Here is a 15,000-nt window from a genome sequence, read left to right as displayed (position 1 = left end):
AGCCTTGCGTGGCTAGTGAGCTAACGCTAACAAAAGCCAAAAGCAAAGAGGATAAGGAGGATGCAAGCATCTGGTAGCCCTGTCGCTAACCGCTAGGGCGCGGGGGGAGGGGGGGGGGGGGGGTGTGTCTCATAAGCAACCAGCCAAAAGCAGTGCTATTCGCTAAGCTAACGGGGGAACACAAGGGAACTTACAAACTCTGCACATCACAGCAAGCGATTCTTCACAGGAGGAGAGAGAGAAGGAGGGAGTGGGGAGGTTGGTGAGCGACAGGACAGGAGGTTTAAAAGAAAGAGCTGAGGCTGTATATGGGGGTCTGGCTGCAGAGGGAACAAGGAACACTCCCCTAATTCCTTTATGTGTGAATAAGCTACATTCATTATGGCACCTATGCAACTCATTTCAGAGTGTTCTTGGCAAAGTTATACAATACCACCGCAATGTTCAATCTAGAGCACTGAACGAAAGTGCATGAAACACATAAACACATAATATATATATATATATATATAATATAATATAACTTAAGTTCTCTTGGAAGCCATTCTCTTCCTGTTTGATGTTTTACATTTTGATGTATGATATATATATATATATATATATATATATATATATATAGTACCAGTCAAAAGTTTGGACACACCTTGCCAAGAGTGTGCAAAGCTGTCATCAAAGCAAAAGGTGGCTACTTTGAAGAATCTAAAAGATAAAACTTATTCTGGTTTGTTTAACACTTTTTTGTTTCCTACATAATTCCATATGTGTTCCTTCATAGTTTTGATGTCTTCAATATTAATCTATAATGTAGAAAATAATTAAAATAAAGAATGAGAAGGTGTGTCCAAACTTTTGACTGGTACTATATATATATATATATATATATATATATATATATATATATATATATATATATATATATATATATATATAAATATATATATATATATATATCATACATCAAAATGTAAAACATCAAACAGGAAGAGAATGGCTTCCAAGAGAACTTAAGTTATGACATTTGGTTTCCACACTCGCACACGCACGCACGCACGCACGCACGCACGCACGCACGCACGCACGCACGCACGCCACTTCCTAACCTGAAGTCCTCTGAGCCCAGCACCTCTGTGTAGTACATGACTTTACACTTGTGAGAGGAGACCTGCAGGGAGGCCAGGACGTCGTCCACCCGCTGCAGGTTGGTGGTGGTGCAGGCGGGCATGGTGTGGAACCTCCACTGGAGGATGTAGAACCCCGGCCACCGCGTCACATGGGAACCCTGATTGGGGGGGGGGGGGGGGGGGGGGGTTAATGGGTTGAACTAAGCTCATGAGGAATTTATAAGTTATATTCTTCAAGAATCAATGGCTATATATCATTCATTTAAAAGTCAAAACATTGATGTATCAATTACACATTTCCCCTTTAAGGGTAGCTGGCTACAGTAGGTCTATCTTCAAAGTCGTATGAATAAAATACGATTTCCGAAAACCCCTAATTCTTGTTTAAATCAGGGGGGGTTTGTTCCAATCCTTACCTGAACACTCTCCCCCTCCTTGCAGGTGAGAGGAGACTCCACCATGCTGTAGTCCTGCCCCAGGGTCCAGGACCGGTCTATGAGCTGGACGTTGTTGCCCCCCGGGGAGGTGATGTGGGGCCCCTGAGGGTCCTTGCGGGGGGCTTGCTGGGGGGCTCGTTTGGAGTGGTAGATATGGAAGACCAGGTCTCCTTTACACACGTCAAAGTCCCAGGTGATGACGGAGGACGCGTCGATGATCTCTATCGACACCTGGGAGAACGGGAGGGAAAGGAGGATGGAGGAAAAGAAAGAGAGGGAGATGAGAAAGAGAGGAAAGAGAAAGGAGAGATGAGAGAGGTGAGAGAAAGCGTGAGGAAGGGAGAAATTGAGAGAGGGCAAAGAGAGCGGGAGAGGGAATGAAAGGCAGGATATGAGAAGAGAAAGACGAAGGGAGAGATGAGAAAAGAGAGATAAGAGAAGGAGAGATAGAGAGAAGGAGAGATAGAGAGAAGGAGAGATAGAGAGAATGAGAGATAGAGAGAAGGAGAGATAGAGAGAATGAGAGATAGAGAGAAGTAGAGAGAAGAAGAGACAGAGAGAGGGAGAAATTGAAACAGCAGTTAGTGAGGTCATGTAAGAGCAAGCATTGACCTGAAATAACACTCGGGTGATTTCTACCACACCATATCCATATGTTCCCATATGTCTCTCTCCCGTTTTAAGAATTACATAATCATCTCTCTCATACGTGATATAAACAAAAGCAGATGGGAGAAGGTTTATTTTTTTTAAGTCTTAAAATCTATTTGAATTCACTGACAAGTGTAAACCAGCAGGTGGCAATGCTGTTCCATCTATTTCAGCAGCCCTCTAAACCACACCATGTATTTTCCTCTCTTCTCTCTCTCCCCTCTCTCTTTCATAACCTCTTTTAAACCTCCACCCCTTCTCTCCCTCTATACAACAAGTGAGTACTCAGAGCACCACGTATAGAGCTCCCAACCCCCCCCCCACCACCACCACCACCCTACTGTGTCTCCTGCCCCAGCCAAGGTGCTCTGTCCTGGGCCTCACCTCGTGGGGCGCTCCCTTGAAAATGCTGGCACTCTGGTAGATGGTCTCAGTCCAGAGGCGGACGTCCTCGTTCTCCAGCTCCTCGGCCGTGCGGTACAGAGACTTGGGAACCAGGCCTCCCTCGGGAACCTCACACTGCAGAGAGACCACACACACACACACACGCACACGCACACACACACACACACACACACACACACACACACACACGCAATTAGACCATTGCCGTGTAATGCTCATTGCCAATGGAAAAGTAAAGAATACACAAGAACAAAAACACAGACACTCACACTCACACACACACACACACTCCTCACCATGCATTCTCCGCCCAGGAAGTCAGGTATGACCTCCTTGTCGATGTAGTCCACCAGCCCCCCGGGACCCTGGTAGTCGTTGCCTGCGTAGATCAGGAACTTCTTACGAGTGTTCTCGTCGATGAACGGACTGACCTGTGGAGAGGAGAGGAGAGGAGAGGAGAGGAGAGGAGAGGAGAGGAAGGGAAAGGAGTGGAGGGGTGATCACACATCAAACACTAATTCAGGGATACATATTATATTGACACGCAATTCATGCTGGAGGCTCATTGTAATGCATGGAATAGAATGAGGAATGGTATCAAACACGCTCTGGTTACTAGGTAGTATGCTAGTATGCTAGTGTGTCTCACCAGGGTCCAGAGGACAGGGAAGACTCTGGGTGCTCTCAGTATGAGCAGACGTCCCAGGGTCTCAGGGTAGTTGGCCTCCACCACCTCTATGATCCTCAGCAGGGCTTTGACCCCCGGTCGCCACAGGTGACGCATGTTCAGACCCTCCAGGTCCACCAGACACGTCCAACAACTGGGGGGGGGGGGTGGGGGGGGGTGGGGTGGGGGGGGGGGGGGTATACACAGAGGTATACACATTCAATTCTAGTGGGCATTTTGAATCTCTTTCCACAGTATGATTCATAATCCCACTCTGCATAGGCCAGACACCTCTCTCTCTCTCTCTTTCCATCCCTCCCTCCCTCCCTCCCTCCCACTCACACTTCACAGCATGGCTCTTCTCTGTCACACACACTCATATCTGACAACGTCTCTGTTCTCTCTCTCTCCTTCCTTCCCTCTCACGCTGCCTCTTACCACCCCCCCCCCCCCCCCCCCCCCCCCACGTCATTTGTCTCTCTCTGTCACACCACTCAGAGGGCAGCCCTTCACATAGTTTCCATTCTGGTGAGAGATAGTCTCACCGTCTCCCGATTAGACCTAGCAACCGCACGACACCAGGGGGAGGCCGGCCGGAGGTAGACGTCGGAGGACGGGCTCGTTCCATTCCATGCCTTACAATGAGCCCGTCCTCCGATTTCTATCTCCGCCAGCCTCCCCAGCCCCGAAACCCATACCCAGGATAAACATTGGCTAAGCTAACGCTAGGCAGCCCCAATGGGAAGTGCCATACTAGTCCACCATTTTGAGCTAGCCACCATGGGCTGATGCGTACAAAGCCGTTCCCCTCCCCCACCTAGGTCAATCAGACCACCTCTCATTGTTCCTACTGCCCAAGTACTCAGCACTCATCAAACGAGTGAAACCTACAGTGAGGACAGTCAAGGTCTGGCCAGAGGGAGCTGACTCAGCGCTCCAGCAGCGTTTTGGAAACACTGACTGGGGTGTGTTTGCCACTCAGGCCACCCATGACTCCCACACGGACATGAATTCATATGCCTCATCTGTTTTGGACTACATCAATTCCAACATCAGCAGTGTCACCACACTCAAGCGGATCACCACTTTCCCTAATCAGAAGCCATGGATGAACAGTGAGGTCCGACTCCTGCTGAAGGCACGTGACACTGCCTTCAGATCAGGGGATGCTCGGGCCTATAGCTCATCCAGGGCTAATCTGCAGAGGGGCATCAAAAAGGCCAAGCACAACCACAAGCTGAGGATAGAGGATCACTTCAGAAACAACTCTGACCCCCGACGCATGTGGCAGGGCATCCAGGCCATCACTGACTACAAACCATCTAACACCTCACCCCTCTCCGTTGACGCCTCCCTCCCTGATGAGCTGAACCACTTCTACGGCCGCTTTGACAGGGACAACAAGGAGGTGGCCATCAAGGCTGTGCTCCCTGCGGATCACCAGCCCCTCACTCTATCCCCCACCGACGTGTGTGCGGCACTGAGCAGGACTAACGCACGCAAGGCTGCTGGTCCTGATGGGATCCCCGGACGTGTCCTCAGGGCCTGCGCTGTGCAGCTGACTAAGGTTTGGACTGACATATTCAACCTGTCCCTAGCCCAAGCAGCTGTCCCCGCGTGCTTCAAAACCACCACCATCGTGCCGGTGCCAAAACACTCCACTGCAACGAGCCTAAATGACTTCCGACCAGTGGCACTCACGCCCATCATCATGAAGTGCTTCGAGAGGCTGGTCTTAGCTCAACTCAAGACCTGCCTACCACCCACACTGGACCCCTTTCAATTCGCCTACCGGCAGAACAGGAGTACAGAGGATGCCATTTCAACGGCACTTCACTCCGCCCTGTCCCACCTCGACAAGACTAACTCTTATGTGAGAATGCTGTTTATTGACTTCAGCTCAGCATTCAACACCATCATCCCCTCCAAACTGATCTCCAAACTCAGGCAACTGGGCATCAACCCCTCCCTCTGCAACTGGATTCTAGACTTCCTGACCAACAGGCCGCAGTCTGTTAGGCTTCACAACCACACCTCCTCAACCCTCACCCTGAACACCGGCGTTCCACAAGGCTGTGTGCTGAGCCCCCTCCTTTACTCCCTCTTCACCTACGACTGCACACCTGTACATGGCTCAAACACCATTGTTAAGTTTGCAGACGACACAACGGTGATCGGTCTCATCAGCAACAACGATGAGTCGGCCTACAGGGAGGAGGTCCAGCACCTAACAGTGTGGTGCAACGACAATAACCTGGCTCTCAACACCAAGAAGACCAAAGAACTCATTGTGGACTTCAGGAAGTCTAAAGCTGGCGCACACACCCCCATCCTCATCAACGGGACTGAGGTGGAGCGAGTCACCAGCTTCAAGTTTCTGGGTGTCCACATCTCTGAGGACCTCTCCTGGACCCTCAACACCTCCACCCTGATAAAGAAGGCTCACCAGCGTCTCTTCTTCCTGAGGAGACTAAAGAAGGTCCATCTATCTCCTCAGATCCTGGTGAACTTCTACCGCTGCACCATCGAGAGTATCCTTACCAACTGTGTCACAGTATGGTATGGCAACTGCTCGGCATCGGACCGGAAAGCACTGCAGAGGGTGGTGAAAACTGCCCAACGCATCACCGGTTCCTCACTCCCCTCCATCGAGGCTGTCCAGGGCAAACGATGCTTGCGTAAGGCACGCAGCATCATCAAGGACATCTCTCACCCCAACCATAGACTTTTCACCCCACTCCCCTCCGGGAGGCGCTACAGGTCTCTCCGCACCCGAACCAGTAGGTTCAGAGGCAGCTTCTTCCCTGCGGCTGTCACCCTGCTGAACACGAACACTACACCTACCTGACAACCTACTACCCCCGCAACCCCCCCCCCCCCCCCCCCCCCCCCACCCGGACAATTGCACTATTGCACTATTACTCCCCTCCCCTGCTCTTACTCTTACTCAATACCACTGCTCTTCTGTACATACCTGTCCATACTGTTCATAATGCACATAATGCACATATCCTATATTTTCTTTAATACTACTGCACATACTGTAGATACTTGTTTATACGGCATTCCATATTTATATTTATTCTGCATCTACCTCATGTTACTGTTAATACATATATACTGCTAGACTGCATTACCTATACAGCTCATATGCTGCTACACTGCTCATACTGTAACTATTTATTCTGCTATAATGCTACTGCTACTCACATACTGCTATACTGCACTGCTATATATACTGCTTATACTATACTATATTATACTGCACTACTACTGATCATATATTGCACTACCTGTAAATACTGTTCATTGCACTTTCTGCTATTTTGCACTTCTGGTTAGACGCTAACTGCATTTCGTTGTCTCTGTACTTGTACTCTGCACAATGACAATAAAGTTGAATCTAATCTAATCTAAAAATGCTACGTGGATGCCATATTAGTCTTGAGTTTGGCTAGAGGGTCTTAGAACGTAACACCACTGTTACTGTAGATCAGGAATTCTGAAGGGAGAGGTAACCTGATTGCTGATTGGCTGTTGACTGTATGAAATGTCCTGACGGAGGTACCTGATTGGTCGGCCAAAGACTTTGGTGTTCTCCTCACAGCGCCTGAGGCCCTCCTCGTTGATGGACAGGACCTAAAGACATGAACACACACACTGTGTGATAACAGCAGGCACACACGCACGCACGCACATACACACACACACACACACACACACACACACACACACAAAGGTGTAACTCACGTGTCTGAGTAGAGACTCCTCCCCCAGGGCTCGGACCAGCCCCTTGGTGTCCATCTGTCCCAGTCTCAGGATGTAGAGGGGGCGTCCCTCTGGAAACACAGCCAATCACATGCTCAATAAACAACATGCTCAATAAACATATGACAGACACACACACGCACGCACACACACACACAGAGATCGGAGAAGAGAGTGTGTGTGTGTGTGAGAGAGAGAGTCGTGCGCACGCACACCCATAAGTCAGTGTGTGTACCTTTATCGTGGTGGTGCCATCCTCCAGTGTAGTAGTCGTGGAGGACCTGAGGGGGGCGCCACGTCTCTAGGAGGTAGTCCACCTGGTGCTGCTTCCTCCAGGTCAGGGACTGGCACAGGATCTCCCTGGACTTCTCCATGTTGAAGTCCCTGGCCCGCAGGAAGCGCAGGATGTGCTCGTCTTTAGGGATCTGGAGAGAGGGGGGAGAGGGGGGAGAGGGAGGAGAGGACAGAGGAGTGAGGGCAGAGAGGAGAAGAACCTCCAGGGGGGAGGAGGGGGGGGGTAGAGTGGGTGAGTAAGAGAGTGTGTGTGTGTGTGTGTGTGTGTGTGTGTGTGTGTGTCTCACCTTGCCCTTGTGGGTCTCTTGCAGCCATTGGCGTAGTCTAATCAGACAACTCTCCTGCAGAGGCGTCAGGTCTCCCAGGTAACGCTTGATGTAGTCTGCATCCAACTTGTCTACAACACACACACACACACACACATACACACAATGTAACAAAATCCACATCTCTATAGGCTACTACGGCAAAAAGAAAACCATCAACTTGGCCACAAAGCCAAAAGGTCAAACAATTGAGTGCTGATTAGTTTGTTGACAGTTCATAATTGAGGCACATAACACTTTCTTCTGACCCCAATTATTATCTGACCTGTATTTCGATGGTATAATAATAATAAATTTCTATGGTTTTATAATCTGTATTTCTATGGTTTTATAATCTGTATTTCTATGGTATTATAACCTGTATTTCTATGTATAACCTGTATTTCTATGGTATTATAACCTGTATTTCTATGATACTGACCGTCTGGCGTGCCCGCCTGGTTCTCCACCGGGCTGCCTGATTGGCTGGTGCCGCTGGCGTTGGCATCCTTGGCAACAGTGAGGGCGTTGCTGGGCGAGTTGTCCTTGGCAATGGTGGCAACGGCGGAGGCGGGCAGGGGGATGGAGATGGGGGGGGTGGCGGGGGGCAGCTCCAGGTGGACGGGGGCGGAGATGGAGGGAGGTTTGACTGGCATTGAGGTAGTCAGCGAGGAGGGGGTCCAACGGGGCACCTGGGTAATGCCCTCGTCTTCCAACTCCTTCATGTAGAAATCTATTATCTCCTTACCCTAGGATGGGGGGGGGGGGGGGGGGGAGGAGAGGGAGAGATAAGAGAGATCAGTAGCTCAAACTAGTCCCCTTTCTTAGTCATTTGACAATCGCTGTTCAAAAAGGACCTGACAGGTTAAAGCAAAATGCTGCAAGCCTATCCAGTCCTTTTACATATCAGTCCTTTCACCTAACACACACACACACACACACACACACACACACACACAAAATATATCTATCTATCACCTATCAGTGGTTATTAAGGGAAGGAGTCAAGGAAGGCTGTACTGACAAAGCCTTAGTGACTGTAGGCTAAATAGGGCCCAGGACACGACAGCCCCTCCCCCTTTGTTAGATGACACAAGCCTGTTCACGCTATGACAGGGGACAGGGCAGATTGGCTTACATAACGCGAGCCTCTTAACTTGAACACCATACCCCAGCCACTGCAGTGTCCACACACACAGACCAAACAGCAGTCACTGCAGTGTCCACACACACACACACACACACACACACACACACACACACACACACACACACACACACACACACACAGGAATGGTATGTCTGGAATATCCACACTGCAGGGTGGGGGTTGTGTAAGGATCGGTCAGGGTCAGAGGGGACTATTGATAGTTTAGACACAGGGTCAATTGGTTAGCAGCTGACCCCGTACTGACCTCTGTGTGTATAGGCATGGTGTGTGTGTGTGTGTGTGTGTGTGTGTGTGTGTGTGTGTGCATTTATGTCTCAGGGGGGTTAGACACATTTCTGTTTCTCTGTGATTATGGACAATAAAATTCCTAAAAAGTTCCTATGGACAATAAATTCTTCATCCAACACAGTATATCTCTGTGTGTGTGTGACATCATACAGTGTCTGTCTCTCTCTCTCTCTCTCTCTCACACACACACACACCTTTTTGATACTACTGGCATACTGCTTCATGGCTATCTTCTCCACCGTGCTCTCGAAGCCGAAGAAGGACTTGATGTCCAGGCTGGCCGACTGCTCGAAACATGTCCAGTCCTCATTCTCTGGATGGACCTGAACACACACACACACACACACACACACACACACACACACACACACACACACACACACACACACACACACACACACACACACACACACACACACACACACACAGGGAATAAGGCCAACGTGTTACCCTGGCAACCACACACACACAGGGCTTGACTCCATGTTGACGCACAGAGAGTAAAGCAGCCATCCTAAGCTGTGAGTACTGAGTAGGAGTGTGTCCAGCGGTCTGTCCAACAGAATTAGCACCACAGGCTGGCCGAGGACGTGCCAGAATAGATAACCGGAGGCAATCTTGTGATGGGTGAAGGATGAGTGTACGCACACACCCACACACCTACACACACCCACACACACACACACACACACGCACACGCACACGCACACGCACACACCAATGCCATTGAGTCATGAGATATGAGGTGAAAATTGATTTCCTCTGCTGTCAATGAATAGTGTGTGTGTGTGTGTGTGTGTGTGTGTGTGTGTGTGTGTGTGTGTGTGTGTGTGTGAGAGGTCAGGAGAGGTAGCAGTTAATGTCACAAGCACCTACAGGCAAACCAAGGCACGTAATAAGGACAGCTCAGTAATCCATTATTAGATGGCTTCCTCCAACAGCCTAAGACTTCATTAAGAGCCTATTTAACCTAGAAACCATAGCCTGTTAGCCGTGGCTAACTCAGTTAGCTATTCACAAATGAATAGTTGCGTATTTAAGCTGATTGAGTATTGGCTGAGTTCTTAGCCTTTCCTGGCTACCAAAATATTCTGGCTTTGACCAAGTCCATTAGCTCACGCTAACTGCCTATTTATCCAACTGACTACCTCCATCAGCATCTGCTAGCTAGCCTAGATGTTACGTGCCTTGTAAGGACTGCATTAGCCCGCTAGCTTGTCAGTTAGCTGCTAATGCATCTGATAGCCTAGATGTAAAGTGCCTTGTGAAAAGACCGCACAGCCGAGGACTTAAAATAGCTGTGCGTGCTAGCTCGTTAGACGCTAATGTAAAGTGCTTGAGAGAGCTTGACCTCATTAACTCAGAGTGTACCCATTCATATCAGTGCGGCGGTCGGAGCAGGCCTGGGGTCAGAGGGGGGAGTGACTAATACACAGCAGTGGGTCTGGGGGGAACTGGGGACCAGCTGACTGCAGATCAGATGGGATCTGTGTGTGTGTGTCTCTTTGTGATTGCGTGTGTGTGTGTGTGTGTGTGTGTGTGTGTGTGTGTGTGTGTGTGTGTGCACGCGCGCGCATTCAGCTGAAATGCTGCAGGGAGGGAGTTGGAGGGGGGATTTAATAATTCACATGGAGACTAGAGATGGGCTGAAGTAGCGACATACGCTAAGCTAGCAGGAACACAGCTTTCTGTGTCTATTTAGAGAAGAGGCATTTTAAATGTGTGGAGGGATGGAGGGAGGGAGGGATGGCGGAGGGAGGGAGGGAGGGAGGGAGGGAGGTGAAGCAAGGGGCTGAAACATAGGTATGCTGTTGACAGCTTGCTTTCCAGTGCATATGTATGTGTGTGTGTGTGTGTGTGTGTGTGTGTGTGTGTGTGTGTGTGTGTGTGTCTCACCGAGTAGCAGCAGGCTTCGTGGATGATGACTCTGTTGGAGAAGGTCTCGTTGTGAGACTCGATGTGCAGCGTCCTCTCCCTCCGATTCAGAGTGTTGTTCTGACAGAAGTACACATACTCCACCCCCGCAATCTGCACCGCACAGACCCACATGACGCCAGTTTCAGCAAAACACACAGTCTTATAGGAAACCAGTTAACACAGGACACAAAATGGCCGCACAACAGCTTCATATGCACCACCTAAATAGGGGACATTCAAATGAAACCAGAAAAATCGGACACAAAATGGCCACCGACCGATAGCTTTGAATGCATATCTAGGTGCGTTTGTGCTAACGTTGTAGCCGGACGCACCCGTTTGAGCAGACGCGGGGCGTCCACGTCCAGCTTGCAGCGGCGCTCGATCTTGTGGGTGGAGCCGTCCTCGCTCTTGTGCTCTTCAACGATCTCGCTGTCCACGAACATGGGGATGAGAGGACAGGTGGGGAACCGCCTCTCGTAGGCCTGAGAGAGAGAGAGAGAGGGGGAGGGAGGAAGGGAGGAAGGGAGGGAGGGAGGGAGGGGAGGGAGAGAGAGAGAGAGACTATAAACATCCTTCAAAGATGATGGGAGAACACAAGGCGGTTGAGTGGATTCCTATATGGCTGACAACTGCCCTGAATCATGTGTGCTTGATGAGACGAGACACAGACAGACAGAGAGAGAGAGAGAGAGAGAGAGAGAGAGAGAGAGAGAGAGAGTAAGAAAGAGAGAGAGAGAGAGTAAGAAAGAGAGAGAGAGGCGGACAGGGAAAAGAAAAAGACAGAGATAGTCAGATAACGAGCGGCAGGCATAACAACGCCTATTCAGCTCCAAGCCTCCATCACATCACCCAAACACAGCTGAGTCACGGTCCACAGCCCCCTGGCCCGCCGCCAACTATTACAACCGTTCAATTCTCTTCGAATAACAAAGGTCGGACGGCGGCGAATAATAGGCACGCCCCCGCCGGGCAGCGTATAATCAGACAGCTGGGTGTCGGCATGAACACACACAACGCAGACAAGGTTGAGGACTGGGCTACAGTGGCTGTTACGCCAGGCCCTTGGCGGTTGGCACACAACAGGCCGGCTTTCCACAGTGGGGCCCTCGCCTGTGTATGCCAGTCTAAGCCAGTCAGTCACTCCCGGGCTTCGACGGGTACTCAGGGAGGGGGGGGTAAGGTTAGGGTTAACCTTACCCCCCCCCCCAAGTTAGAAACACCGAATTGGCCCCCGGAGTAAGCACCCGTCGTTAGCCTCCTCTACCCCCTCCCTAACCCTAACCCTACCCCACCCCCCCACCCCCAGTCCTTATGAGGAAACAAACTAGGGGGGTAGGGTTTTAGAGCGGGGGGGGGGGGGAGTATTCTTATCCTCCACTGCACTCAGCAACAGTAGCATGACTGAAGCTAGCATCTGAGCCAAGCATCTCGTGTCTTAGCCGAGTCTCTGACTCAATGTGTTGTAATGAAACGCAAAGTGAGCTGTGGGACATGCTGACCCTAATTCTCCCTGCTTTTCTCATTAATGATTCAATTTAAAGCTGACTGTGCAGGTTCTCATTCTGGCCCAGTTTGGAGTCTGCAGAGAGAGAGAGAGTAAGACAGAGAGAGAAGGGAGATAGAGAGAGAACGAGAGAGAGTGTGTGTGAGTGAGAGAGAGAGGAGGGAGGAAAGGTAGGGAGAGACAGAGGAGAGAGTGTAAGAGAGAGAGAGAGAGAGAGAGAGAGAGAGAGAGAGAGAGAGAGAGACAGAGAGACAGAGAGTAAGAAAGAAAGAAGGGGGCATTGTGAGGCCACTGGGCACAAAACCACCACTTTGTCAGAGAGAACAGAGACTGGAAACATAATGTGTTTGAATGTTAAAGCACTCAGTAAAGGCTAAGGAACAGAGGCAGGAGATCGTGGAAAAAGGTTAGAGAGAGAGAGAGAGAGAGAGAGAGAGAGAGAGAGAGAGACAGAGAGAGAGAGAGAGTGTGTGTGTGTGTGTGTGTGTGTGTGTGTGTGTGTGTGTGTGTGTGAGAGAGAGAGGCAGAGAGAACAAGCGAGGGAAAGGGGAGCGTGAGAGAGAGGTTGAGAGAGCAAGTGCTCTTCAATGGTCTTTTCTTTGGGGTTCACTGTGTTCTGTAGATCTGGGGGGGGTTGTACTCCTCAAACCCCCTATCTCTGTTGGAGCCCTCTCGGTGGGCCAGGGCTTGAGGAACAGTGTGTATTCCTGAGACAAAATAGGGCCCATTTATAAAGATCTGCCTTCCTCTGCTGGGTTTTGGCTGTTCAGTATGGGCATAGCATGGCCCCGTACACCGTGGGCCTAGTCACCAGGGTGTGTGGTATGCCCCACTAGAGTCACAGGGCTATGGAGCTGTGCCAGTGCCCCTCTGTGTGTGAGATTATTTCTACGCTACGCTATGCTAGGCTACACAACAGGAACTCTTCCTGACAATCTAAGGGCTGTTCAGACTGTTGGGGCTTTTGAAGCTGGCCTACCCTTCCTCCGAGACTTTGATTGCTGCTTTTATGATATGATTATATATATATATATATATGAGAGAGAGAGAGAGAGAGAGAGAGAGAGAACAGAGACTGAAAACATAATGTGTTTGAATGTTAAAGCACTCAGTAAAGGCTAAGGAACAGAGGCAGGAGATCGTGGAAAAAGGTTAGAGAGAGAGAGAGAGAGAGAGAGGGAGGGTTGTTTTGCTTCTTTTTCTAAATGTGTCCTGCGTAACCTTTTATTTTGTGCACTTAGAGATTATTCTTGTATAATGAAAAGCAACAATTTATTTTTATTGTTTTTATTATTAGTAGTATTACTATTACACTACTCTACTCTACACTGTACCAAACCAAGCTACAAGGCTTTGTCTCTTTAGTATGGGAACGGAATAGCACCCTACTGGTTTATCAACAGGGTGCAGCTGCCCCAGTGCCAGGCCTGTTGGGTGCTGTGCCAGCGCCCGGGCCCGCTCCTCACTGTGAATGCTGATCTCTGTTTTTCTGCCTCTACCCCCCCATGCCGCTCTAGAAAACCAGGCTAAAGCTTTCAACAGTCAGCACTACTGGGCAGCTGTAAACACAGGGTGGAGCCAGGGGGAGGCTGGTGGAGGTAGAAATTGGAGGACGGGCTCATTGTAATGCCTGGACCTCAGATTTTCTGCCTCCACCAGCCTCCCCCTGGGTTTAGCCCATCAGAACACTGCATCAACAACAAACGTGCAGCGCCCCAAAACATCACATGCAGACCGAAACCAACAAACAAACACAAAGCTCCCCTAACAAAACACCCCAACACAAAACAGAGGGCGAACAACAAGAGGCCTAGACAATACCAAACACAACACACTGAAAAGAACAAACAAACACAATGTTCTCTGAACAAAACACCCCAACTCAAAACGGAATAAACAACAAATAGTGCCAAACTGACTAGGCACGAAGCCCCAAAACAAACAAAAACAAACAATTTAAACCCAACAACAACAACACCCCAACACTCAACAAAAGGTGAGCCAGAGCCTACATAATGCTAAAAAAATATCCCTGACAGCTGATTGGAGGAAACACAGGAAGTCTAAAAGGCCATGATACTGGGCTATTTTTAACAGGGAAGCAGAAAGACACGCTACTCTGGTGAAACCTAATGTTGTTGTTGTGTTGTTTTCCAGTTGATGGTGGTGCACGGTCGACGGTTGCGGTGACCAAAAAGAGACGCTACCTCAATGTCTTAAAAGGGTCCCTGTTCCAACCAAAACTCTCAATACGTTTTGAACCCAATCTAAGTCTAAGATAGCGTCGTCATCTATTTTTCACACAGAGACATAGTCACACCTGACCTTCGTATGCAAGACAACGATGACACACTTGGAACGTTCATCCACGTATCTAGGCCAAGTCTACTCAAACCAGGGTATCAGTATTGTACAGGTGTACACACCAGAGACGTTTTTGTCTGCGGTGGTTGTCGAAGGTGTAACTTT

The 15,000-nt window shown here is 49.6% G+C and overlaps 1 protein-coding gene across 1 annotated transcript in view; it reads right to left on the bottom strand.

Moving 5' to 3' along the window:
• The window catches only part of LOC310821487 (SEC14-like protein 1), a 37,178-nt gene that overhangs the window by 3,660 nt on the left and 18,518 nt on the right, over positions 1-15,000 (bottom strand). Inside the window, exons 3-15 of the mRNA XM_083693561.1 lie at positions 11,360-11,509; positions 11,004-11,135; positions 9,302-9,430; positions 8,091-8,397; positions 7,631-7,740; positions 7,285-7,474; positions 7,032-7,120; positions 6,850-6,920; positions 3,264-3,435; positions 2,911-3,045; positions 2,594-2,728; positions 1,538-1,789; positions 1,101-1,279 (exon numbers count right to left, since the gene is read on the bottom strand). Of these exons, the coding sequence (XP_083549687.1) occupies positions 1,101-1,279; positions 1,538-1,789; positions 2,594-2,728; positions 2,911-3,045; positions 3,264-3,435; positions 6,850-6,920; positions 7,032-7,120; positions 7,285-7,474; positions 7,631-7,740; positions 8,091-8,397; positions 9,302-9,430; positions 11,004-11,135; positions 11,360-11,509 (2,051 nt within the window). The remainder of the gene's footprint in view (positions 1-1,100; positions 1,280-1,537; positions 1,790-2,593; positions 2,729-2,910; positions 3,046-3,263; positions 3,436-6,849; positions 6,921-7,031; positions 7,121-7,284; positions 7,475-7,630; positions 7,741-8,090; positions 8,398-9,301; positions 9,431-11,003; positions 11,136-11,359; positions 11,510-15,000) is intronic.

The sequence above is a fragment of the Argentina silus genome (genome assembly GCF_951799395.1).
Source record: "Argentina silus genome assembly, chromosome: 22".
NCBI lineage: Eukaryota > Metazoa > Chordata > Actinopteri > Argentiniformes > Argentinidae > Argentina > Argentina silus.
This window is presented reverse-complemented; position numbering and strand designations above follow the sequence as displayed.